Source organism: Balaenoptera physalus (assembly GCF_965194825.1).
Source record: "Balaenoptera physalus genome assembly, chromosome: 11".
Classification (NCBI taxonomy): domain Eukaryota; kingdom Metazoa; phylum Chordata; class Mammalia; order Artiodactyla; family Balaenopteridae; genus Balaenoptera; species Balaenoptera physalus.
Genome location: NC_138896.1, coordinates 22,804,600 through 22,828,149, shown reverse-complemented (window position 1 = coordinate 22,828,149; position 23,550 = coordinate 22,804,600). Strand labels below are relative to the sequence as shown.

General features: G+C 45.4%; 4 protein-coding genes across 11 annotated transcripts in view; 2 read left to right on the top strand and 2 right to left on the bottom strand.

Annotated features, from left to right (window-relative positions):
* The window catches only part of LOC309638942 (olfactory receptor 2H1-like), a 148,240-nt gene that overhangs the window by 13,287 nt on the left and 111,403 nt on the right, over positions 1–23,550 (bottom strand). The window lies entirely within an intron of this gene.
* Positions 115–2,984, top strand: UBD (ubiquitin D). Of its 2 annotated transcripts, XM_082415525.1 has the most exons (3): positions 206–238; positions 1,053–1,179; positions 1,819–2,984. In XM_082415525.1, exons 2-3 carry the CDS (start codon positions 1,174–1,176, stop codon positions 2,287–2,289), a joined length of 477 nt encoding a protein of 158 aa, XP_082271651.1. In that variant the 5' UTR covers positions 206–238; positions 1,053–1,173; the 3' UTR covers positions 2,290–2,984. The 2 variants fall into 2 exon arrangements, with proteins under 2 accessions (XP_082271650.1, XP_082271651.1); XM_082415524.1 differs by lacking the exon at positions 1,053–1,179 and having other exon boundaries at positions 115–238; positions 1,819–2,983.
* On the bottom strand, positions 4,103–5,015 carry OR2I1 (olfactory receptor family 2 subfamily I member 1). Its single transcript, XM_082415554.1, has one exon. It carries the CDS (start codon positions 4,854–4,856, stop codon positions 4,113–4,115), a length of 744 nt encoding a protein of 247 aa, XP_082271680.1. The 5' UTR covers positions 4,857–5,015; the 3' UTR covers positions 4,103–4,112.
* The window catches only part of OR11A1 (olfactory receptor family 11 subfamily A member 1), a 46,255-nt gene continuing 27,644 nt past the window's right edge, over positions 4,940–23,550 (top strand). Inside the window, exons 1-3 of one of the 5 annotated variants that reach the window (XM_082415484.1) lie at positions 4,940–11,842; positions 13,078–13,238; positions 21,606–23,493. The gene's annotated coding sequence lies outside the window, so the exon portion shown is untranslated. The other 4 variants (XM_082415486.1, XM_082415485.1, XM_082415487.1 and 1 more) reach the window with 4 other exon arrangements.

Here is a 23,550-nt window from a genome sequence, read left to right as displayed (position 1 = left end):
TTGGTTGTGGGGAGAAGTGCTTGATCAGAAGGTATTTTTGTTTACTGACTCTGCTGTAGCAAAAGTGAAAGTAAATTGAGGAGACCTTATGAGAACAAATGGTACAGGAAAACTTGATAAGCACAGCCGTCAGGCAGGGGATTTCCTTCTTAGCTGCTTATATAAACTGGAGGCCAGGACCTTTTCTCTGTCTCCTGATTCTGCATCCCTGATTGCAGAGATGGCTGCCAAGCTCTGTGTAACTTGGGATTGGATAATGGGGATGGGGGGATGGAGAAAGGGAGAGCACCTCCGAGATACGGGAGAGCTCTCAGGAATGGATGAGGGAGAGTGCTGGGTAGGTGGGGTGGCTGGGAAGGCATCTGGAAGGGGATGAGAGAGGCATTGATACCTACCGAATGTGAGGAAGGTTTCCATGTAGAGAACCAGGTCGTTTGGCTCCTGAGTTCTCTTTTGTTGAGACCTTGCACTGGCCACTGTTGGGTGGGTACATGGTAGGAAGTGGGAGTGGGCTTTGTGCTCTGCAGGGCTGGCAAGACTTGAAATTATGGAAATATTGTCTTGATCCCTTTCTCCCTTATCCTGTTTAGGGGTCCAGGGCTCTTAAGCTTCCTTCTCTTCCCAAAAGAGAGGTTCACAGAATTCATTTATCTTAAGTTGTTAATGCCCTGATACATTGCCTTATGTAAGAATATATGCTCTACAAAAAGAACTTGGAATGAGGGCAATGCTTAGCACAGAATAGTGAGAGTTCAGTGAAGAAACGTCTGTGGCATCTAGATTGGGAAGATTTTTTTTTTTTTTTTTTTTTTTTAATTTATTTTTGGCTGTGTTGGGTCTTCGTTTCTGTGCGAGGGCTTTCTCCAGTTGCGGCAAGCGAGGGCCACTCTTCATCGCGGTGCGCGGGCCTCTCACTATCGTGGCCTCTCTTGTTGCGGAGCACAGGCTCCAGATGCGCAGGCTCAGTAGTTGTGGCTCACGGGCCTAGTTGCTCCACGGCATGTGGGATCTTCTCAGACCAGGGCTCGAACCCGTGTCCCCTGCATTAGCAGGCAGATTCTCAACCACTGCGCCACCAAGGAAGCCCGGGAAGATATTTTTGAATGAAGCCTGAAAGAGGTCCTCCGAGGCTTTCCAGTGACAAGACAGGGGGAGATTCCCCGTGTTCAGATTATGGAAGTAAGACTTAGATATACTCCCTACTTTCTGTGAGTGGGGCCCTGATGGGATTAAAGGAGGAGATCATAGTCTATAATAGGTAGATATAAAAACACAGAAAATACATATGGACAAGTGATACTGAACATAGGGTCATTAAAATAAGCTAGTTGTTATTTTTTTTAAAAGTACTGACAGAACAGAGAAGATGTGTCCTAAACAGGGTTTCCATGTAAAGTAGTCATAGTCATGGAGGACAGCCACGTGGGTATTCCGTTAGGCTGTCAAGCCTTGGAAATTCCCTTTGAGAGGTGTTTTTAGATTCTGGTGTACATTTCTGGTTGCTTTCTAGTTGTATTCAGTTTTTGACATTTGACAAACTTTATCTGGATAGGAGACAGGTAAATAAGGTGGGAAGTCGTTGATAACATTTTGGGATAGATAAGAGGTATGGTTACAAAGGAATAAGACTGGTTTTCTTGCATTATGACCTGGAAATTTCAAAAGAGAAGTTTCAAAAAAGGGAGGGGTACAGGTTGTTGTAACGGACCAGGAGGACCAGACACGAAGTGAAGGGTCGGAGTAATGAAGGAGGGGGCACGAAGGGCGCAAAAGGTGGCAGGCCTTCTAGGCAACTGTCTCTTGGTCTTTGTTGTCCAGGTGAACGTCCATTCTCAGAAATGGGAATTAATGACCTTCACTGTCCACTCAGAAGGCAGAGTGAAGAACATCAATGAACATGTCCGGTTTAAGACCAAGGTTCCCGTGCATGACCAGGTCCTCCTGCTGGGCTCAAAGACCCTAAAGCCCCAGAGAACGCTGTCATCGTATGGCATCGACAAGGAGATGACCATTCACCTCACCCTGAAGGTGGTGAAGCCCAGTGATGAGGAGCTGCCCTTGGAATTGGTGGAGTCCGGTAATGAGGGGCAGAGGCACCACCTCCAGGTGCGAAGGTCCAGCTCAGTGGCCCAGGTGAAAGAGATGATCGAGACAAAGACTGCCATACCCCCTAAGAAGCAGGTTGTGACTTGCAATGGAAAGAAACTGGAAGATGGGAAGATCATGGCAGATTATGGCATCAAAAAGGGCCATTTACTCTTCCTGACGTACCCTTGCATTGGGGGGTGACCACCCTGGGGATGGAGTGATATCAGGAGCAAAAGACCTTATTTCCTTTTGCTCCTTACTAGCCACACCCTTTGAAAATTTCCCAAAATTAATGAGAAAGATGAATAGCAAGAGAAGTCTTGGAGTGGACTGGCGAGGAAGAATGTAGGATATTTCTAACTCATTGCTTCTTTCATTCTAACATGATTGAATAATTGGCAAAATTTTGTATAACATATTATATATAGATATAATATATTAGAATTTGAAAGCCTGTTAGAGACAGCTTTCAAAACCAGCTTGCAGTTTAATCCTTCCCTTGTTCCCTCTGACTCATAGAAAAACTCCTATTTCCTTTCCCAGCCAACAAGATAGTATGTTTTAGGTTGTGATCAATCTTCTTCTTTTTCTTCTCCTTTTTTTTTTTTTTCTTTAATTGGAGTATAGTGCTTTACAATGTTGTATTAGTTTCTGCTGCACAGCAAAGTGAATCAGCTACTCCCACATTCTTCTAGTTACTGTGTTGGCATCTATGTTTAGCTCAGTGCTTCTTCTATCATATCACTGAATAATCGTTGAACCAAATTGACTTTCTACTTACAGAGAATAGTGAAATGGTTTATTATGAAGTGAATTATTTACTGTGACATGACTACAATCATATTAATAAATAATTTAGGAATTCAATTAAACTACCTCTCCTTAATGAAAGCTATTTGTTATGAAATGAAACTTGGCATTGTGCCCCTTCTTACTCTCTCTATTTCTCACATCCAGTTAAACCATTCTTATTTCTGGGGACAACGGTGGGCATGGCAAGATGTTCACCTTGGGGATCTAGAGACTTTATGTCTCTTGTGGGGCTCCTTGGGAATAGATATGCTTTAGGTGGGAACGGACTTTCTGAAAGTTGGGGGATTGTGGACCAGTCTCTGTCCTGCCTGCCTTAGGGTCTAGCAGGTCTTCTCTGGGTTGGGTGAGGGGGGTAAGGATTTGTTTCTGGGTTGACCCCAATGCTCTGTCCAAGTTCTGGCTAGTGGAGCTTTTCTCTCTCTGCTTCCTCCATCTTTCTCCCTTCGTTTACTCCTCCATCTCACCCTCATGTCTCCTTCCTGATCACATGTATGTTTTTCTTACAACCTGAAACATGTCCACCCTCTTCTCCACTAGTCCGGTTTCTTCTTTATAACTTGCTCAAGAACCACTTCCTGCAGAAGAGGTTCCTGAACTTAACCCTGCTCAGCACAAACCACACTTATAGGTGTTGCTTATTACAATTATGAGTGAACTGCTCTGAGGTGGGCACTATTTAACTGCATAGGTGGGCATTGGGTTGGACTGATTCCTCGAGACAAGAGACCATGGCTTCTTCTTTTGGATGGGGCCTCCTACAGGGTAGAGTCTATGATTTTATTGTCACATAGGGATATGTCTGATGGCAGACACCATGGGGTCTTCCACGCTCTCTTCCATCAGACTGGAATCCGTCATACATCATCGTACCAGCATATGGACTCTTGACGGGTGGTTATAGAATCCCCTGAGGATGGGGAAGGTCCTCCCAAAATCAAACTTTCTTTTTTTCAGCAGCCTAGGAGAAAGCCTGAAGGCCATTTCCCCCCTCACTAGACCTGCACGTATAAATGTCGGGATTTTCCCTACAGCACACGAACCTTTCCTGATGGGAGGAAGGGATCTCCCCCATTAACCATGGACTCCGTAAGGACAAATCTTGCAGATTCTCATACAGAAATGAGCAGCCTGAAGGCTAAACTGACTGACTTTCCAGTGGGCATTTCCCGCCTTGGGCCCTGGGGTAACACTTCCTTCCCTCCCTGACTTACTCACTGTCTAGCTTGCCCTCTCCGAAGACTCCCCAGGACCCTCCTCGCTGCCCCCTTCACTTCCTTATTCCTGAGGGTGTAGATGAGTGGGTTGAGGGCGGGTGTGATTACAGTGTAGAAAAGCGAAATGAACTTGCCCCGCTGTTGGTTGTAGCTGTGAGTGGGTTGCACGTAGGTGTAGATGGCTGAGCCACAGAACAGGCAGACGGCTGTCAGGTGGGACCCACAGGTGCCCACCGCTTTCCTGCGGCTCCCTCCGGTCCTCATGCCCCATACAGCGCGGGCCACGGCGCCCCAGGAGGCCAGGATGACGGCGGACGGCGCCAGCAGGATGACCACGCGGGCAGCAAACATCTGGCGCTCGGCGGAGTCTCGGCCGCCGCCGCCGCAGGCCAGCTTGGGCAGCTTGGGCAGCGCGCAGATGAAGTGGTCCACCCGGCGGGGCGCGCACAGCGGCCGAGCCGCCAGCAGCGCCGTTTGCGCCGCAGAGTTGGTGAGGCCGCCGAGCCAGGAGGCGCGGGCCAGCGAGCGGCGGAGGCGCGGCGGGCGGCACACGGCGGCCGCGCGGTCCAGAGCCATCACCGCCGGCAGGACGCACTCGGCCGAGTCCCGCGCCAGCGACGCGCACAGCTGGGCCAGGCGGGGGCCGAGCTCCCGACCGCGCAGGTCGGCCAGCAGCGGTGGCCCCACGCTCGTGGTGAAGCCCGCGTCCACCAGGGCCGGGTGGCAGAGGAAGTAGTACATGGGCGTGTGCAGGCGCGGATCGAGTACCGCCAGCTGCACTAGCGCCGAGCTGCCCGTCAGAGTCAGGAGGTAGCCGAGGAGGACAAGGGCGAAGAGGACAGGCTGCAGGGAGGGCCAGTCGGAGAAACCCAGCAGGAGGAAGCGCTCCTCTGTGCTGTGGTTGGCCTAAAGCGGGAAAACTCGCAGAATGTTTGGAAGGACGATATATGCTACACGAAAGGGTGATGTTACCCTTCCAAGCAAAGGAAAACCCGGGCCAGTGGGCGTGGGGTGGGAGAAGGGATGGCAGCACACACAATGCTTATGTATCTACTGGAAGCTCATTTTCAGATCTGAGCCCGTAGTTTATATTAGTATACCCTAGTTGATATATTTACCAGAAAATTCTATGAGGAAGATAGAATCTCCATCCTATAGATGAACAAACTTGGGCTCAAAAGGGTAAAGCATCCCAAGGTCATAGCTAGTGAGTGACCCCGTGGACTTGTACTAAAAGGCCTGTTTGATTTAGAAATCAGTACTCTTTCAGCTGCTTCTGGAAGGAGTCCTATGGTAAAAGTAGAAATCTAATCTTCGTCCCACATGATAACCCTTCAGGTATTTGAGGACAGATTTCACTCTGAGCCTCCCTCCTCTTTGTTTGCAATGTTTAGTGCCCAAAATTACACGCAATACTCCAGGTTTGATATAACCAACACTTGGTAGAGCAGAACTATCTCCTTCTTTGTTTCAGGTGCTCTTCCTCTATTAATACAATCCATTATACTGCTGACTACTGAATTTTAATCTGTGGTGAATCTCTCTTCTAGGCTGCTTCTAATGTCCATGCCCCTCCTGCTTACTATCTAGTGTGATGATCATGAGCAACAAAGATTGGCACATGTGTACCAGCCTTTAAATCCAGAGTGATCTGGGTAAAATGAAAGTCAGGGGACCTGGGTTCCATCTAGCATAACTGCCTTTGACTAGTGATTTGATATGGGGAAGTCACTTCATTTCCCTTTGCCTCAATTTTTTCATGTGTAGTAGGAGGATTTTGTACTCTATAACCTCTAAGGTTCCTGCATGTCTTCCTGGCTCTAATTTTAATAAATATTTTTCAAACAAATGAAAAGTGGATGCAGAAGCTTTTTAACCCTTGATAGTGATGCTCAATCACATTTCCTGACGGTACAAAAACCATCATGGTTGATGTGATGGATAAAAGTCACATAGAAAGCTTTCTACTACATGGTTCCTGATGGGTATGATTATACAGATAGCTTGTTTTAAACATCATTTTCACTGTTCTTAATTTAAAACTCATCATCCCCTAATTTTTTATTTGTCAGGAAGGAACTCTCTTCCCCCTAAGAAAACATTATGTTTATATGGTTCTCTCGTTTTATCTTCATTAGGCAGAACAAGTATTAATGTCGTGATGAAAAATAAGGGTTCAGGAGTCAGACCGCCCAAGTTCCATTCTTGCTTCTGCCATTTCTTAGCTGAACAACCTTGGGCAATGTTGCTTAACCTCTCTGTGCCTCAGTTTCCTCATATGAAAATAGAATTGATTAAGTAGCTCCAACGGGTAAAGCTCTTAGAACAGTTCCTGACACATAGTAGACGTTGAATAAATGTTAACTATTATCACTATTTCACATCAGGAAACAGGCTTTTAGAGGGTTCCTACACTACTTAAGGACAGAACTGGTATGTACATATATACCCTTTTTCATATGTTAACTCTTATGTGAAAAAATAGATAATACTCCTATTTTATACAGTAGGATAGGAGGGTAATTGAGGTTAAATAACTTGCCCAAATTTACATGGTTTGTAAATGCCTCTCAGGATTTCAACCCCAATCTGATTAATTCTGGGATCCTTGCTTTTTTTTCTTTCTTTTCTCTTTTTTTATGAACCAGGCTCTAATTATGCTAGGGACTGTGATGGATAAAACTACATACAAAGATTGACCTTTATTTCTGGATAATTTTATAGTCATACTGGAGATGAATAAAGTAGGAGAGTTGACATTCAGGCTTATGGTCCAATGGTGCTAGAGATGTTGAGTTACAAAGAGTCAAATTTTCTAATTCTCTGCTTGCATAGACACACACCAGTTCAGCCAGGCAAGTCTTAAGTCATTCTTAGGCAAACCTACCAAATCCTGAAAACAAGCACACAGTGATCAAATTGCACAGACATCTTTACTGCATGTACACACAAATACCCAAACACATAGCTCAGACACATTTGTACACATACCCAAACACCCCATAATCCCCCTAAAGCATCCAGAAACCAAATCTGTTGTAAAAAATATTCTATAACGTGTCCCTACACATCATTTCGTATTCTAGAATGTGCCCCTCTTCCATAAGACCACTTTTTAAAAGTGCAATGTGGTAATAAGCCTAACTTCATGTCTTATTCTCTGGCACTGATATCTAGGCCTTCAGTTTCCAGATGAGAAGTTGGTCTCTTGCTCCTGCTCTGGATTCTCTGGGTTTGAAATGACAGTGGAAGGGATGAAAGAAAGGCCCAATCACATGGCTGTTGATTTCTGGAACCGGTGCCTGAGATCAGGGCAGGTACCTCGAGAAGACAACGTGGGATGGGCAAAGCAGTTGTAGAGAATGAGAAAGGGTGTTGATGAGCCTCTACTAGAGAGAGAGCCAGGGAATCAACAATTTCTGTTATTTAGAAGAGAGGATGGAGCTCTGGGGAATCTATGTCCCTCTCCCATAATTAGCCCTTTGTATGGAGGTGTCCAGAGAGAGCTCCCTCAGGGTAGGGAAGGGAAATTTCTGGAGGGAAAGGCCCTTTCGGATAGAGTGTCCCTGGCAGTGTGTGGAAGCCAGAGGCAGCACAATTCCTTCTCACATCATTGCTACTCTTAATTTTTAACTGGTTTAGGATTGCATCCTCTGCTGAATGACCTTAAGCCAGCTGTTTAACCTCAGTGATTCTCATCTGTAAAACATGGGTAGCAACCCTTACCTGTGCGAGATGCTGTAGATTCGATGATGTCATCCCCAGTTTTGAATGCAGCTTTGATTCTCATGTCATCAGCTTTGCCCCCTAACCCCCTTGTTGCTGTCATCCCCCACCTCACTCCCTTTGCTCCCCTTTATTCCTTGAAGAGTTTTGTCCCTGGCTCACGCTCACTCACTCCAGTGCGGCTACCATCACGATTCTCAGTGAATTCAGTATCCACGGAGATGATACTGTCTCCTCTCAGTTCCTTCCTCAGTAGCCATCTGAACATTTATCACTGTCCTTCACCTCCCTCACATCTTCACTCTTCTCTCTATCCGGCTTAGATTCCCTGGTCAGTCACTGTAATTAGTCCTTTGTGCACATACTATCAACGTTCCTGCTGAAATCCACCTCAGATCCTATCCTATCCCTACATTCGTTCAGCTGATCGTGGACGGAGAAAAGGCCACAGTCATGCCGAGAAGTTTCACTTTACATTCATGACCACTAACTTCATTTTTAAATTTTCTGTCCAGTTTTATTGAGATATATTTGACGTATAACACTGTGTAAATGTAAGGTATACAAAGTCATGATTTCATACATCTATATATCGCCAAGTGTTTAATCACACTGAGGTTAGTTAGCACATTCTTCATCTCACATAATTATCATTTTGTTGTTGTTATGGTAAGAACATTAAAAATCTACTCTCATAGCAGCTTTTAAGTATTCAGTACAATGTTGTTAACTATAGTCACCACACTGTACATTAGGTCCCCAGTCATTTTATAACTGAGAGTTTATACCTTTAGAACGTCACCTCCCCATTTCCCCCACTCCTCAGCCCCTGGCAACCAACATTCTACTCTCTGTTTGGATGAGTTTAATGTTTTTAGATTCTACTTATCAGTGGTATTGTACAGTATTTGTCTTTTTCTCTCTGACTCATTTCACTTACATAATGACTTCAAGGTACATCCATGTTGTAACAAATGGAAGGATTTCCTTATTTTTTATGGCTGAATAATATTCCATCATATTATATATATGTATAAATATAAATATTATATATAAATATTCATATTTTTAAATGCAACACACACACATATATATAAATACCAATTTACATTCTCACCAACAGTGCACCAGGATTCTGTTTTCTCCACATCCTCACCAACACTTGTTATCTCTCTTGTCTTTTTGATGATAGCTGTTGTGAAGAGTGTAAGGTGGTATCTCATTGTGGTTTTGACTTGCATTTCCCTGATGACTAGTGATGTCAAGCACCTTTTCATGTTCCTGGTAGCCCTTTGTAGGTCTTTGGAAAAACGTCTGCTCAGATCCTTTGTCCATTTTTTTTTTTTAATTTTTTATTTATTTATTTATTTTATTTATTTATGGCTGTGTTGGGTCTTCGTTTCTGTGCGAGGGCTTTCTCTAGTTGTGGCAAGTGGGGACCACTCTTCATCGCAGTGCGCAGGCCTCTCATTATCGCGGCCTCTCTTATTGCGGAGCACAGGCTCCAGACGCGCAGGCTCAGTAATGGTGGCTCACGGGCCTAGTTGCTCTGCGGCATGTGGGATCTTCCCAGACCAGGGCTCGAACCCGTGTCCCCTGCATTGGCAGGCAGACTCTCAACCACTGCGCCACCAGGGAAGCCCCCTTTGTCCATTTTTTAATCACATTTTTTTTCCTGAAAAATGTCTATTCAAGTTCTTTGACAATTTTTTATGGATTTTTTTTTGCTATTGAGTAATATGTGTGTATATCTATCTATCTATCTATCTATCTATATATCAATATTAACCCATTATCAGATATATGGTTTACAAGTACTTCCTCCCATCCTCTAAGCTGCCTGTGGTTTAGGGCTTGTGAAGACAACTTGAATAATGTAGTAACACACAGAAACCTTCCCCACGGTCCCATCCATTTTCTTTCCACGTCTCTCAGGATCTTTCAGAGTCTTTGTATTCATCTTGAATTTAACCTAAATGCTTCCTGCCTCAGTAAGGGTATTGGAAGGTCGTAGAAGGATGTGACTTTCTCCTGTGCCCACTCTCCCCAGATAGAGCCAGAAGTCTGAGGTCTGACATTCAAGGCTTCCAAGAATCCAGCCTCAAGTTTCCAAGCCCAGCATGTGTTCTGCTTTTCCTCGCATAAACTTGCTGCACTGATTGGATTGGATGACTCCCTGTGCTTCCCCACTTCTGTATCTTTGCACTGGCATTTCTCTTTGCTTGAACAAAATGCCCTCCTTGTTTCCTCTCACCTACCTCAGTCCTCCCGACCCCTCCAGGTTCTGAACAAGCTTCACCTCCTCCAGGAAGCCTTTCCAAGTCTCCTCTTGCTTCCCAGAGCCTTTAGAGTTTGCGAAAACAAACATAATCTTTTTCACATTCTGCTTTTCATTTCATTATTTTCTGATTATAAAAATAATATATACCACTTATGGAAAAGCAGGAAATATAAGAGATAAATGGGTGAAAACAGAGATATATAAACATATAGGGAAAGAAAAAAGCCTATCTATAATTCATACAACCGGTACTGTTAACTATCCACCATCAGTAATTCAGGATATTCTCTTTCCCACTCTCTTTTTCCTTCATATTTTTACATAATTGAATTCATTATGGTTTCCATAAGTTTATTTTTTGTACTTGGCGTTAGTCATCTAGTATTATGATGAAAGAATGTCTACATTATTACATATATCTTGTATATATAAAAATATAATTTATATTTATTGATCATCTGCTAATGATCAGGCACTATAATATCCACAAGATGCACGTGTGCTCAATGTGTCAATTTATTATAATTTACTGTTGCCCCCTTCTTTGATATCCAGGTTACTTTAGTTTTCTTACAAAGCATTAAAGGTGACATTTCAAGAAACAGAATGAATTTTCTGTATTTTTATCTTTTTTTTAAAGGAAAGAGTGGTGTGTATAGAACGATTGCATCAAATGCTTCCTTAGAATCCCTGGAGTCTGTCTATGTATGTATGTTTGCATGTATGTATCTATCAATCATCTATATCTATATCTACCCCTCTAGTGACAAAGTGGAAAGAGTGTATTAGATTCTGGCCATGAAGCCCGATCTTGAACAACTCATTTGACATCTGTGAGCAGTTTTGGTGGATAGGCAGATTGATAATGTTGCGTATCCCTTCAGGGTGATGAGGAGGGAGAGAGGGAAGGGAGGCTCCCAGGGGAGAGCTGGAGCGGGTCTGGGGTTGGGTGAGAGTGAGGGAGAATGAGGAGAATAGAAAAGAGATGCTGAGTGGAGGAGGAAGGCAAAGAGCCTTTACCAGATCACGGAGAATGTTTGGCATAAGGGACACTGTGGGGCCTTGACAATTACCTGCAGACTTGAAAGGCAGAAGAAAGGAGGGTGAATAGAGGAGTGGGTGGCATCTTTGAAGCCCAAAGTCTGCACCTAGATCCCACTTCCTGTTTTTCTCCGTTCTCAGAGGACCAATCCGGGATTCTTCCGAGCTGCAAGCCAGGTCAGCTCCTTCTCGTCTTTCCCCTTACATCTCCGGAGGAACCAAGGCCCCTGTGTCTCAGCCCCATGGCGCCTGAGTTTCTCCCACGTTCCTCTCCTCACTCTTTCCTAGTTGACCCTGACAGGGAAGGGTTAAGGCCAATGAGCGCACACACCGTAGGGAGGCGGAGAGGCTGACAGCGACCTGGATGAGCACCCACTCGCGTTTCCGGACTGAGCTGAAGCCTCTGTCTCTATTCATCATCCAGTCCTGCTTCCTACGTCTCCTTCCGGCCCCCAGGCGAGATCCTCTCCCGTCAGGCTCCCCAGTGCCTCCCTGGGGCCCGGATCTGTGAACCCCGGAGAGCCCAGGGAGGAGGTCAGGCTGGGGGACCCGGGAGCCATCTGCTGGTGGGAGCCCTGAGTGCAGGCTGGGGAAGGGAGATGCGCGGGGGAGCGGTCTGCCCTTTAGCTCGGAAAACAGGCTGCCCAGGGAGCCCAGGCACCAGTTTCCCTGTGGGCCGGTGAGTTTTCCTCTGGGCTTTTGTCGTCGTTCTCCTCTTTCTCCGCCAGCGCTTCACCCTGCCTGCGCGGCTCCTTCTCCCTCCCCAGTCACCTCCTACTTCCTTCTGCAGAGTGAGGGAAGGAGGCTTCTTCCGGTAGCAGGCGCCGCCAGGGCCAGGGGCACACTTTAGAGGGTGGGCCCTCTGGGGCTTGGGAAGTTAAGGAAGGGAGGGAGAGTCAGGGGGGAGAGGCTGGGAAGAGGAAGCCTTAGCGAAAGGCAGGGTGGGAGGTGACAAAGAGGGCCAGGAGAAGAGCAGGATGTGAGAGGGGAGGTAGCTCTCAGGGGTCAGGTTCAAATCAACTACCCTGTGTTTGTCCTCCGCAGACTGACCACGGCATCCATGCCCTCTGCAAGTAGGGCTCAGGGGAGAATGCGGCCTCTTGCCTTCCCCCTTGTATCTTTGCTTTCACCTCTTCCTCTTTCCTACCTCTGTGGTGACTGTGTGTGTGTGTGTGTGTGTGTGTGTGTTCCTTTCCCTTTTTGCTCTTTGGGCCAGTACTCAGCCATCTCTTTCCCTTTGCTCCATCTCACAAGCCTGACCCTTTCAGTTTTCTCTGAACCACAGCTTTGACTGAAGTCTTACGATGAAACCAGACGAGAAGGATTCATTCATTTTTGTTCATTCAGCACGTATGTAGGGACAAGAGCACAATGGCCAGAGAACTTGGCTGGGCCAAAGGAGACCTAAGTTCTAATTCTGGCTCTGCCACTAGGTAGCTATGTGACCTTGGGCACATTTAAATCACTCTATGCCTGTGTTTTCTCATCTTCCAAACGGTGGGATTGGACCAGATGAGCCCATTTTTCTGCTCAAATGCCCTAATGACTCCATGATGCTGTGATTCTGTTTATTAAACAGTTCTGGCCATTTAATTCATTTGGGGCCATTTTCTCTCCAGGTCACTCTGCCTTTATCTGCTCCTCATGCCATCCTCCTCTCTGAGTCTTTGTGTCCTGCTTCCCCTTCATGTTTGAATGTCCCTTCTTGTCTTTCAGCCTCTTATGGGTCTCAACCTTGGGCTGTCATGCCATTCCAGGTGCTGCTGTCATTTGAGGAGGTGCCCGTGCATTTGTGCCAGGAAGAGTCGGGGTGTCTGGACTCTGCACAGAGGGCCCTCTGCAGGGATGTGTTGTAGCAGAACTACAGATACCTTACTTCTGTGAGTGAGACTTCCTATCTCTTCTCTTTTTCAGAATTCTTCTTCCTTAGCAGTACATGATTTTCAGTACTATTCAGTGAGAGCCTCCCCACCGATTCTGACCGCCAATGGGGTACTGATTGATGTTGGAGTGATCTGAAAATGCAGTATGTTTTTGGCCAGTATTACTCTCAAAGAACTTTCTGGAAACTGAAGGTATTTATATGGGGCACTTAGAACGTGAGTGATAGCTCCATATAACTCTTTCTAGAAATCTAGGCTCTTTTAAGTCTAGACTCAACCTCTACTCTCCCCCAAATGCATATAACATTCCTTTCTCTCCATTACGTTTTTATTACAAAACATTTTTATTTCCTAAATAGTACAATGAGATGTGGTGAGAAATCCAGCTATACCAATGGGCTGTGTAAAATAAAAAGGCCTGGGAATGGGAGACATGATCCTGGTTAGGGAGATGGAGATTTCTGGGTCAGTCCTCAGGTGGTATTCTCACTCCCTTTATGGGCATGACTTTTAGTGGGTGCTGTGAGGAGATTGAGGTTGTGTGGCACAAGGAAGCTCAGAGCCATAACAACTTCAATCAGTTCCTTGGTTTACCAGTCCAGTATTTTCTTTCTCATATTGACATCAAGGTTATAATAGAAGGATCTAGTTTATTTCCATCACATTTTCCTTTATTTCAAATCCCAGACTTCGCCCTTAATCCTCTATGGGCTGAGAAATGGAATGTTGCCTGCCACATCAGTAAACGAAGGATGTCACAGTCATCAGCGATTGCAGCCATGCGGCTACGCCAACGGTGAGCTGGTGAGCCCTGAGGAAAGTCAGGATGTGAAAACACAGGATACTGGCCCCAGAGAGCTGAGGTGCATATCAAAGGAATGATTTCAGTGAGCCCAGACTCTTGCCTCTTCCCATACATAGAAAAATGCTAAATTCCTTAACTTGACATATCCAGTTTTTTAAAAAATTAACAATACTCTTTTGTTCCTACTACCTGCTCTTTGTTGCAAAACTCCTATAGATCCTAGTTCTCCCTTCGCCTCCTTAGAGCAGTTTTCTCAGGGTTACTTGAGATGCTGCCTCCCGGGCTTGACGTCCTAAAAATTTCCACCGAATAAAACATAACTCTCAACTTTTAGGTTGTGAATATATTTTTTTAGTCGACAGGGTTTACCATCAGTCATCCCCACACCTTACAGTTTGGGGTGGGGCATTCACAGAGAAATAAGACAAGGCCCGTGCCCACTTGGCTGTTACCTTCCTGTTGTCATGACAAGAGAAAAACCATCCGTTAAACAAAGAAGGTTGAATGTGCTCAATGTCAAATGAGTGTTTTAGAGCATCGTGCATTTGATTGGACCAGTGCCAGTCTGTGAACTGTTTGTTATCAGTTTGTGATGGGATAAGTACATACATTGAGAGAAAGCATTTAGAAACTTTTAGAGCAATTTGACATTGCCACAGTATCCAAGCATGTGGCCAGTGGGCCCATCTCATTGACCAAAAGAACAAAACAAAAAACCTCTGGTCCTTCACCACAGATAGTCTGAGAAGCACTGGTCTAGAGAATAAGTGTTATGTGGCGTGGGATCGTCAAGGATGGCTTCATGGGAAGCAAGGTGGAACTTGAAAGATGGGTAGGAAAAATAAACTATGGAGAGGGGAGAAGCAGAGAAGGTATTCCAGGTGGGAAGAAGGGGAGAGCAAAGACTCAAAGGGAGGTGGACTTACTGGACACTGGTAAATAGACTAGTCTGCCTGGTTAGGTTAGGGTAACATGAGACGGTGGAGGTGGGTACAGAAGTTGGTGTTAGACATGTTGAATGAACGACATGACCCAAGCCTACCGTTGCAGCTAGCCTCAACACCCAGGATATTGTGGTCCAGCGGCAGCCATTCTAGAATTTAGAGAGTGAAATGGGACCACATATAAGTAGGACATATGAGAGGTGAACCTAAGTTGGTGGGGGGGCAGTAGCTCAAAAGGCAAGGTTAGACAAGTTGAATAAGGACTATTTGAATTTTGTTTTTTAGAGTGTCAAGGTACAGAGAACGTAGGGCATAGTAGCTGTACATAGCTCAGTAAGGAATTTTTGATCTTCCGATTGATCCAATAGAATTCTTGTTTCCTAAAACTGAGCTGACCTCACAGCTGGAGCAACGTGAGGAACCATAGATTCTCGATGTCCCAAGACCTCCTGATCTGGGGCTTATTCCAACCTTTCTTGCAGGTGAGAGGGCTGCATCCAAGGTATAGTAACTGAGCAGAAGGGAGGGTTTCAATATTTGGAGAAGGGATTGTGTGAGAGGGAAATCAAATTTACTCTTTATTTTCTCTTCCATAGTCATATATTCTCTTACCAGTCTACTCATCCATTTGCTAATTTCTTTTTTTTTTTTTTTTTTGGAAATTCAACTTTGCCAAACACAGTCTTTTGCCTTTTGCTGCTACCATCATTGGTCCCTGCTCTCAAAGGCGTTTGCCACGTAGACCTCCTCACCCTGGAATTGTCATTCTGCATCAGTGCCTTATGCTGCTGTCAACTTAAAAAAAATGTACAACATGAGAGTTGTGAGTTAAGTTTTATTTGGGGCAAAATGAGGACTGCAGCCCGGGAGACAGCATTTCAGATAGCTCTGAGAAACTGCTCCAAAGAGGTAGGGGGGGAAGGTCAATATATATGTGATTTTGGTGAAGACAGAATACATGCAATCAAGCACATATTTTTGCAGAAGTTCTCATGAGGGTTACTGCAAGTCATGAGGAGCAGACGTCACCATGAAGGAATTTAGTGCTTTTCTAGATATGAAGAGATACAAGAATTGGGCTCATAAAATCAGCTCCTGAAAATATCTACCTGTTCTGCCAGTTTTTCTCAGAGCACAGGGTGCCTCATTCCTGATCTCCACCCTGAATTCCTTTCAGGGGGTGTTGAAGGTCAGCAGCTGCAGTGGCACCTGATTTAATCCTTGTAGAGGTAGATGGCAAATGCCAATTTGTAGTTGACACTGCCCATATGGCTTCTCATCTGCTGGGTTATATGCAACTTATAGCTATTGATACCGAGCAGGACCCTGTGGGGCTCCTGGGCACAAAAGCCCTCCTGTGTCCCCCATTTCTTTGATTACAGGAAATAGGTTTCATTCAGCCTCCACAACCTTCTCTGAGTTCCAACGGGTAGGTTCAAACAGTTGTTAATCAGGGAAGGGAAGGGATGCGGAGACAAGGGAGGAATAGTGCAGCCCTGGGGCAAGGTCCTGGTTCTCCCTCAAGGGATCCACACAACAATATCTTTGAGCTGTTTTGCAGATACTGAAGCCCCCACCAGGTGGGAGAGGTTAATGGTTAACACGGTATGCTGCCCACAGCACGTAGATCCCAGACCAGCTGGAACCAGAAAGTTGATGCTGACTCCCACTTACCTCACCACCAACCAATCAGAAGAAGGTCCACGAACTCATCACGCCCTCTTTGAACCATTACTATAAAGCTCCCCACTATGCCCTCCAGGTTGGGACACACAGTTTTGAGGGCATTAGCCTGCTGTGACTCCCTTTGCCTGGCAAAGCAATAATTCTTTTCTACTTCACCCAAAACTCTGCCTCGAGATTTAATTCCGTGTCCGTGTACAGAGGCCGGATTCAGTTTCACTATCTCTGAGTCCTTTAAAAGAGATTCATCTGTCAATACTTCACAGTTCTACCATCCAGATCTTATTGTATTCTAATTCTTGATCTGCTCAGGCAGCAGGAATTTATGGAAATTACTGTGTGCTGGAGCTGTGCACTTGCTCAGCTCTATCAGCATGTCTTGAGAAAGATATTTGGAGTATGAAGTTAGATTTGTTCCAGGGGTGTAAGGGAGATGCACTGATTTTTTTTTTTTTTCTGATACAAATGTGATGCCTGTTCATTGTATAAGAATTGCAAATACAAAAAGTGTAAGAAGTTAAAAACCATCCCACTACCCAGATACAACTTCTTTCTACATTTTGGAGTATTCCTTACAGACCTTTTAAAAAGTTAGTTCAATATAGGTCTAGAGACAATGTCTGTCTTTTTTACGTAGCCCAAAATGTCTCTAAAAATGAGAATGTCAGAGTGACAGGAGGGTACAGTGGAACCACAGTCAATTTCTGAGGTTCTTTAAAACAAAGTGTCCACTAAGATCAGCTCTTGTATTTTTAATTTTTTTTGACAACGGTGGCCAGTAATATTTTGATGCTCAGTTAAGCTTGGGGCCATCTGGTTGTTATATTCCAAACGCTATATATTTTTTGACATTTTGGAGATTTTTTAAAGCCCACATATGTTAGCTTGGATTGAGTGTTGGAAGAAATGTGGGAAAAGTTCTTTCTATTGTTAGAATATGGAACCAGAGAGGCCTGATGTTGTCATTGGCAGGTGATGTGGTGATGAGACGGGGACGGAGCGGGTACACTCTGGTGTCTTCAGCACTTCTTGGCTCCCATGGGTCACTGGCAGGAGTGTGGCAGGCTCACTGACTTGTCACACATCTGAGATCACGTTGAGTGAACAGTGAATATAGATTATCCTCCTTTATAGTATGTGTGTATACATGAATCTTTTTGTGCATGTATTTGTGCCTCATGCTAAGGAAGAGAAGGTCATGCATTTGATGACTTTTTATTTTTAAATAGCTAAAAACTTACACAGACCATAACCTAGCCTTATCATTGCCCGCTAGCCTACTGAGAGAACTCTGAGTATCTCATCCTTCCTCACAGAGTTCATCTGTATATGCATGTCTCTCGGTGTATATACGTGTTTATAATTGTGTAGTTATATGTGTGTTTGTGTCTCGTTTTTTCTGTTTGTTCGTTTGGGAGTCCCATAGCTCATGGATAGGTTTAGAGGAACTCAAAACAAATTATACATATTCATATAGTAAATGGAGCCACTTTCCCAGGCTTCATGCTAATGGAAGGGAACAACTGGAAGATAGCCCAAGGTATGAATAAGACAAAATAGTAAAAAATCGCAAAGTAGTTTCTATTTGCCTTTGAAATGTGGTTTATCTCTATTTTTAAAGCAAACTCACCACATCAGCCCAAGGTTTTTTTTTTTTCCCCCAGCATTTCTGAACATCTCTTATCTCAACACGTTTCAACTTCCTGCAACAGTATCTGCCTAACTCTTTTTAACTCTAGGGTTTTTCTCTAGGCCCTATTTCAGAATTAATGTTTTATTATTTTCACATATTTGTTCCTTTACTTATTTAAAGGAGATTTACAGTGGATTTCTAATTTCCAAGTAAAATCCTAGGCTGTAAGAACCATCAATTGAGAGGAGAGGTGACATAGTTTGACTGAGCCTAAAAGTCCCCAAGATTCTACTTCAGAAGTTGAAGGGCTTGCCTCCCAGTCAAGTCCATTTCTCTTTTCTTGAATTTCCTGTGCACAGTACATCCTGAAGGACCTTGACCTAGATTTTCCCATGGGTAAGCAGCTCTCTGGATGTGGTTACATCTGTGCAGCTGCCAAAGGTGCTAATCTGGGGAGCAGGCAGCAAGATGGAGTAGCAGGTGCTGTTTGCATTTCCTCAGTTGCTAAGTTGCATTTTATAAATGCTGCTCCACTGGAGGTGTGTGTGTGGTGAGGACTTAAAAAAATTGCGCAACGTGAAAGTTGCTAGTTAAGTTTTTTTTTTTAGTTTTTATTTATTTATTTATTTTTGGCTGTGTTGGGTCTTTGTTTCTGTGCGAGGGCTTTCTCCAGTTGCGGCAAGCGAGGGCCACTCTTCATCGCGGTGCGCGGGCCTCTCACTATCGCGGCCTCTTGTTGCAGAGCACAGGCTCCAGACGCGCAGGCTCAGTAGTTGTGGCTCAACGGCCCAGTTGTTCCGCAGCTTGTGGGATCTTCCCAGACCAGGGCTCGAACCTGTGTGCCCTGTATTGGCAGGCAGATTCTCAACCACTGCGCCACCATGGAAGTCCCGCTAGTTAAGTTTTATTTGGGGCAAAATGAAGACTGCAGCCTGGGAGACAGCGTTTCGGATAACTCTTAGAAACTGCTCCGAGGAGGCGAGGGGTGGGGAGCCAGGTTATATAGGAGTTTTGTAAAGCAAAGGGCAGGTAGTCTGAACATCAAAAGATTATTGTTAATTAAAGAAAACCAGCTATCTCAAGTTAAGACATTTAGTGCTTTTCTGTGCAGGGGAAGATGCAAGAGTCTGGGCTCACTGAAATCATTCCTTTGATATGCACCTCAGCCATCTGGGGCCAGTATCCTGTGTTTTCACACCCTGAGTTTCCTCAGCGCTCACCGCAGGGAGTGGCTGCAGTCTGACGGCTGCTAGATGGCGGGTATTCTTTTCAGCCCTGAGTTTCCTCAGGGCTCACCGGCTCACGTTGGAGGGCTGCAATCGTTGACGACTGTGACATCCTTTGTTTACTGATATGGCAGGAAATATTCCGTTTATAAACATTCCATTTATCAGTGGGATGATTATAAGAACCCGGAGCAGACAACGATGTGTCTCTGTCTCCCTGTAGCATCGGGCACGTTCCCCTGCCTTACCCGAGGTGCTGGGTAGTTGTCCGTTATGTGACTGACTGACCCCACTCCTCTCTGTGCCAGGCCTCCCATCCTCTGCCTCTCCTGAGGGACACATACTCACCCCTCAGAATTCTGCTCCACATTCGGAATCCAGGTTTCTCCTCAAGGGCAGCCCAGAGACTGAACTAGGTGTTCCTTCTTTGAGCTTCCCTAAGACCTTCTGCTCATACCCTATCATAGCCTAGTTACTCTCTCTCTCTATTTGTTAAATTTTATTTTTTAATATTTGTTTTTGGTTGAGGTATAATTAACATAACACTGTATTAGTTTTAGGTGTACAACGTAATGGTTTGATACATGTATATATTGCAAAATGATGACTACAAAATTTAGTTAACATCCATCAGCACACATGGTTACATATTTTTTTCCTTCTGCGGATAACTTTTGTTTTACTCTCTTAACTTTCAAATGTACAATATAGTATCATTAACTCTCTGTAGTTTTCTGAACATAGTTATAACAGCTGCTTTGAAGTTTTTGTGATAATCTAACATCTGGGGTCCGTAAGAGACGGTTTCTACTGACTGTTATTTTCTTGTATATCTGGTCACACTTTCCTCTTTCTATGCATATCTCATAATCTTTTGTTGATTACTGGATATTTTAGATAATTATGCCAATCTGGATTCTGATCCCAAGGGTGGCATTTGCTGTTGATTGTTTATTTGTTTAGTGACTTGCCTGGACTAGTTCTTGGGGCTCTCTTTTCCTGCATTATTAGCCACACTGTATTAACATTTTTGTTTTCATTTTTAAGACTTGTTTCTTAGAGATCTCCCGGGATCAATGTAGCTTATTGGTTAGCCAGTAATTGGTTAAAGGTTGTGCTTAAACACTTTGAGCCATTAAGTCTTCCATCCTTGATTGATGGCTCTATGTGGCTTGGAGAACACATTCAAAGTTCAGGCAGTTTGTATATCTGTCTTGGCTTTCACTTTCTGTGTTTGCAAGGCCTCATGTTCAGCCCCAGATGAGTATCTTGCTCCTATCTGCAGCCTTGTGTGTGTGAAGCCTTCAGATCATGAGGGACATGTAGGATCTTATCAAGGCCCACTTTGGGTGTCTTGTTCTCTAGATCTCCCTGTTAAATTTCTGGCTGATCTGCAGGTTTGTTGCTTTCCTCAATCAGTATATAGATCTCAGGCTAGATGAGAACATGGTCTTCCTGATTATTGGCCACTAAGACTGCTATTATTTTGACAACTCCCTGGGCACAGAATATTCTCTGTTCTGCTCCAAATAAAGTCAGCCCTTTCCCTGCTGATCTTCATGGCCTGCCCCTTCCTTGGCAGGATTTTGGGGCCAGACACCTGGGCAAGTGATGGGAGCAGCTCCAGATTAAAATGACACAGACCCACGGTTCTTGCTAAAGTTTAGGAAGTATTCTTGAATAAATACTTCTCAAATTGTTGGATGCATTTGGTCAGTTTCCGGAGTTCTTGCATGGTTCTTTTGGACAAATTTGTCCACTTTTTAATTTTTTTGTTTTTGCTGTTGGTAAGAGTATTTGCTGAGTGCCTGCCTCACTCAGATACTTTAGAAGTTCCGCTTCACCTCACCCTCCCTAACCCCCAAATAATTATGAGTCAAACAGAATGAGGAAATTAAACCTACTAAAACCAAGTAGAAATAACTTTATATTTGTTTTCTTTTTGAATTGTCTGAGTTTCTGGTGAGAAGCCAGATCATGGAGTTTGAAGTAACCATGGACACCCTGAATGTGTGCATCTTTTATTCCTTTTACTTTCTCAAGTGCTCCATTCAGCACATATTTATTAAGTAGCTTTGTAATCATACTAACAGACCTGTTAAGTATGTCTTGATTCTCTCATTTTACAGATGAGGAAGAAGGCTTAGAGATACTGAGCGATCTGCTCAAGGCGTCAATCTTAGCCCCAGTACTAAGGCACAATCTGCTGATTTACACTGCAGTCCATTTCCACCCATCTCTAACCCTGGCTTCTGCTTTCTCCCACAGGTGACATGCATGAAACCCCTGCCCCGCCCAGGGAGGGCTGAGAGGCAGGGACTCCTTTCCTCAGCTCTGCCCAGTGGGGATGAGGTCTCCGGGGAGCCTTCTGACAAGGTTCTCTACTGGTGCCCTTCAGACGGCAAGCAACTGATCCCCTGCACTGCCACTGACTGTCCCTGGAGACCCTTTTCTGCTCCAGACCCGCCCAAGCCTTACCAGTGCCCGCAGTGTGGCAAGGACTTCAACCACCTCTCCAAATGGAACCTCCAGCAGCGCAGCCCCAGGGACGAGAAGCCTTTCCAGTGTCCATAGTGCAATAAGCGCCTGAGCTGGAGCTCAGACCCGACGCACCATCTGGGCAGGCACAACGGAGAGCCTTCCTTCTGGTGTGCGCTGTGCGGGGAACGCTTTGGCCGCAGCTCATGACTACTCGTGCACCAGCGCGTCCACACGGGCGAGCAGCCCTGCCCTACCGTTGCAGAGTGCCGCAGGTGTTTCTGTCTTGCCCAGTGTCTGGTCAAGCACCGGCGTATCCACAATGGCGAGAGGCCCTACAAGGGCGGGGATTGTACTAAGTGTTTCAGCCAGCGCGCCAACCTCGTTCCACACGGGCGGGTCCACGTGGGCGAGAAGCCCTGCAAGTGGCGGGATTGCGCGCGGAGCTTCAGCCGGAGCTCGCACCTCATCCCGCACCGGAGGGCGCACGCGGGTGAGCGTCCAGGTGGCTGGGGACGGCTGCGACAAGAGCCTCAGCAGATGCTCGCGCACCGCAGGGTCCACTTGGGCGAGAAGCCCTAAAGCTGCGGCGTGGGCGGCAGGAGTTTCAGGCAGAAGACCAGCCTCATCCCGCACCAGAAGCTGCATGGGGCGGACAGGAGGCTGGGGGTGACACTTTGCGGCCTGTCCAGACCTGGGACCGAAGCCTGAAGCTCTTACCTGGGGCTAAGCAGAGGTCACCCATTTCCAGGAGCCTAGACCTCGGCTTCGTCCTTTCTCAGTGGGAATCGTCAAGGGAAGATTTGGGGCCCTACTAGAAACGGGGGTGAAGTAGGAGAGCTCAAGTTGATTTTCTTTGGTCAGCATTTCCAGGGATCTAGTGGCCCTCAGGCAAATCCCTGGGATTGCATGGTGACTAAGTAGGGCTTTTAAGCAGGCCTCTGTCCTTCCTTCCTCTTCAGAGTCTCTGCCATGCCTCCCAGAAATGTAGGAAATCCCAGAGAGCACCAGACAGCTGATCCCTGGGTTCTCGGGTCCCCGGGGAATGATCTGGGAGCAGAAGGCATGGAGCAGGAGAATGACAGGCGGTATGGGTGGGGGGGGCGGGTAAAACCTCTTTGTAGAGTTTTCTCATCCAACTTATTTTCTAGGGTTTTTACTCCCATTTGTTAGTCACTCATTGGAGCCCCTGGTCTACCTCATGGGAGATGTTAAAAGAGGGAGGAGAAGGTGGCCCCCTTTTGAAGAGGTCCCCCTGTCATGTTTCCATCCCCCCAAAATGACCTTCTGAGCCCTGCAGCTCGTGTCCTCATTTGCATCAGCCCATCATCAACTTGCTCTCTCCTCCCTCCTCCCAAATCTTTGCTTTGCAGTTGATGTGTGCCAAAGTTCTGAACGTTGGTGGTATGGGGCATGGTGTTTTCTTTACAGTTGAACTCTGCCTCACGTTGGAATTTCCTGCCTAAGTTTTACATCAGGGCAGGATGTGGTGGGAGTCTGGGTGACTAGAAATTAAAAAACAAAAAACAAAAAAACCCCAACCAAACAACACTTTTTGTCTTTCACACAACTCAAAACTGGGGGTGGAAGCCAAACCCAAGGGTGATGGTGGTGGAGACTATTGATGGCCCAGCTTCTTCTCAGCACTTCATGTTTCCTGGTTGAAGAGGTGTCAGAGGTAATACAGTCAGGGTGGAAATACCGTTCTTTTTTTCTTTTTTTAACTTTTTATTTT

Bases quoted from the DNA above. Each gene is read 5' to 3' on its own strand.
- OR2I1 (XM_082415554.1), bottom strand. From the start codon at position 4,856: ATGTACTACTTCCTCTGCCACCCGGCCCTGGTGGACGCGGGCTTCACC.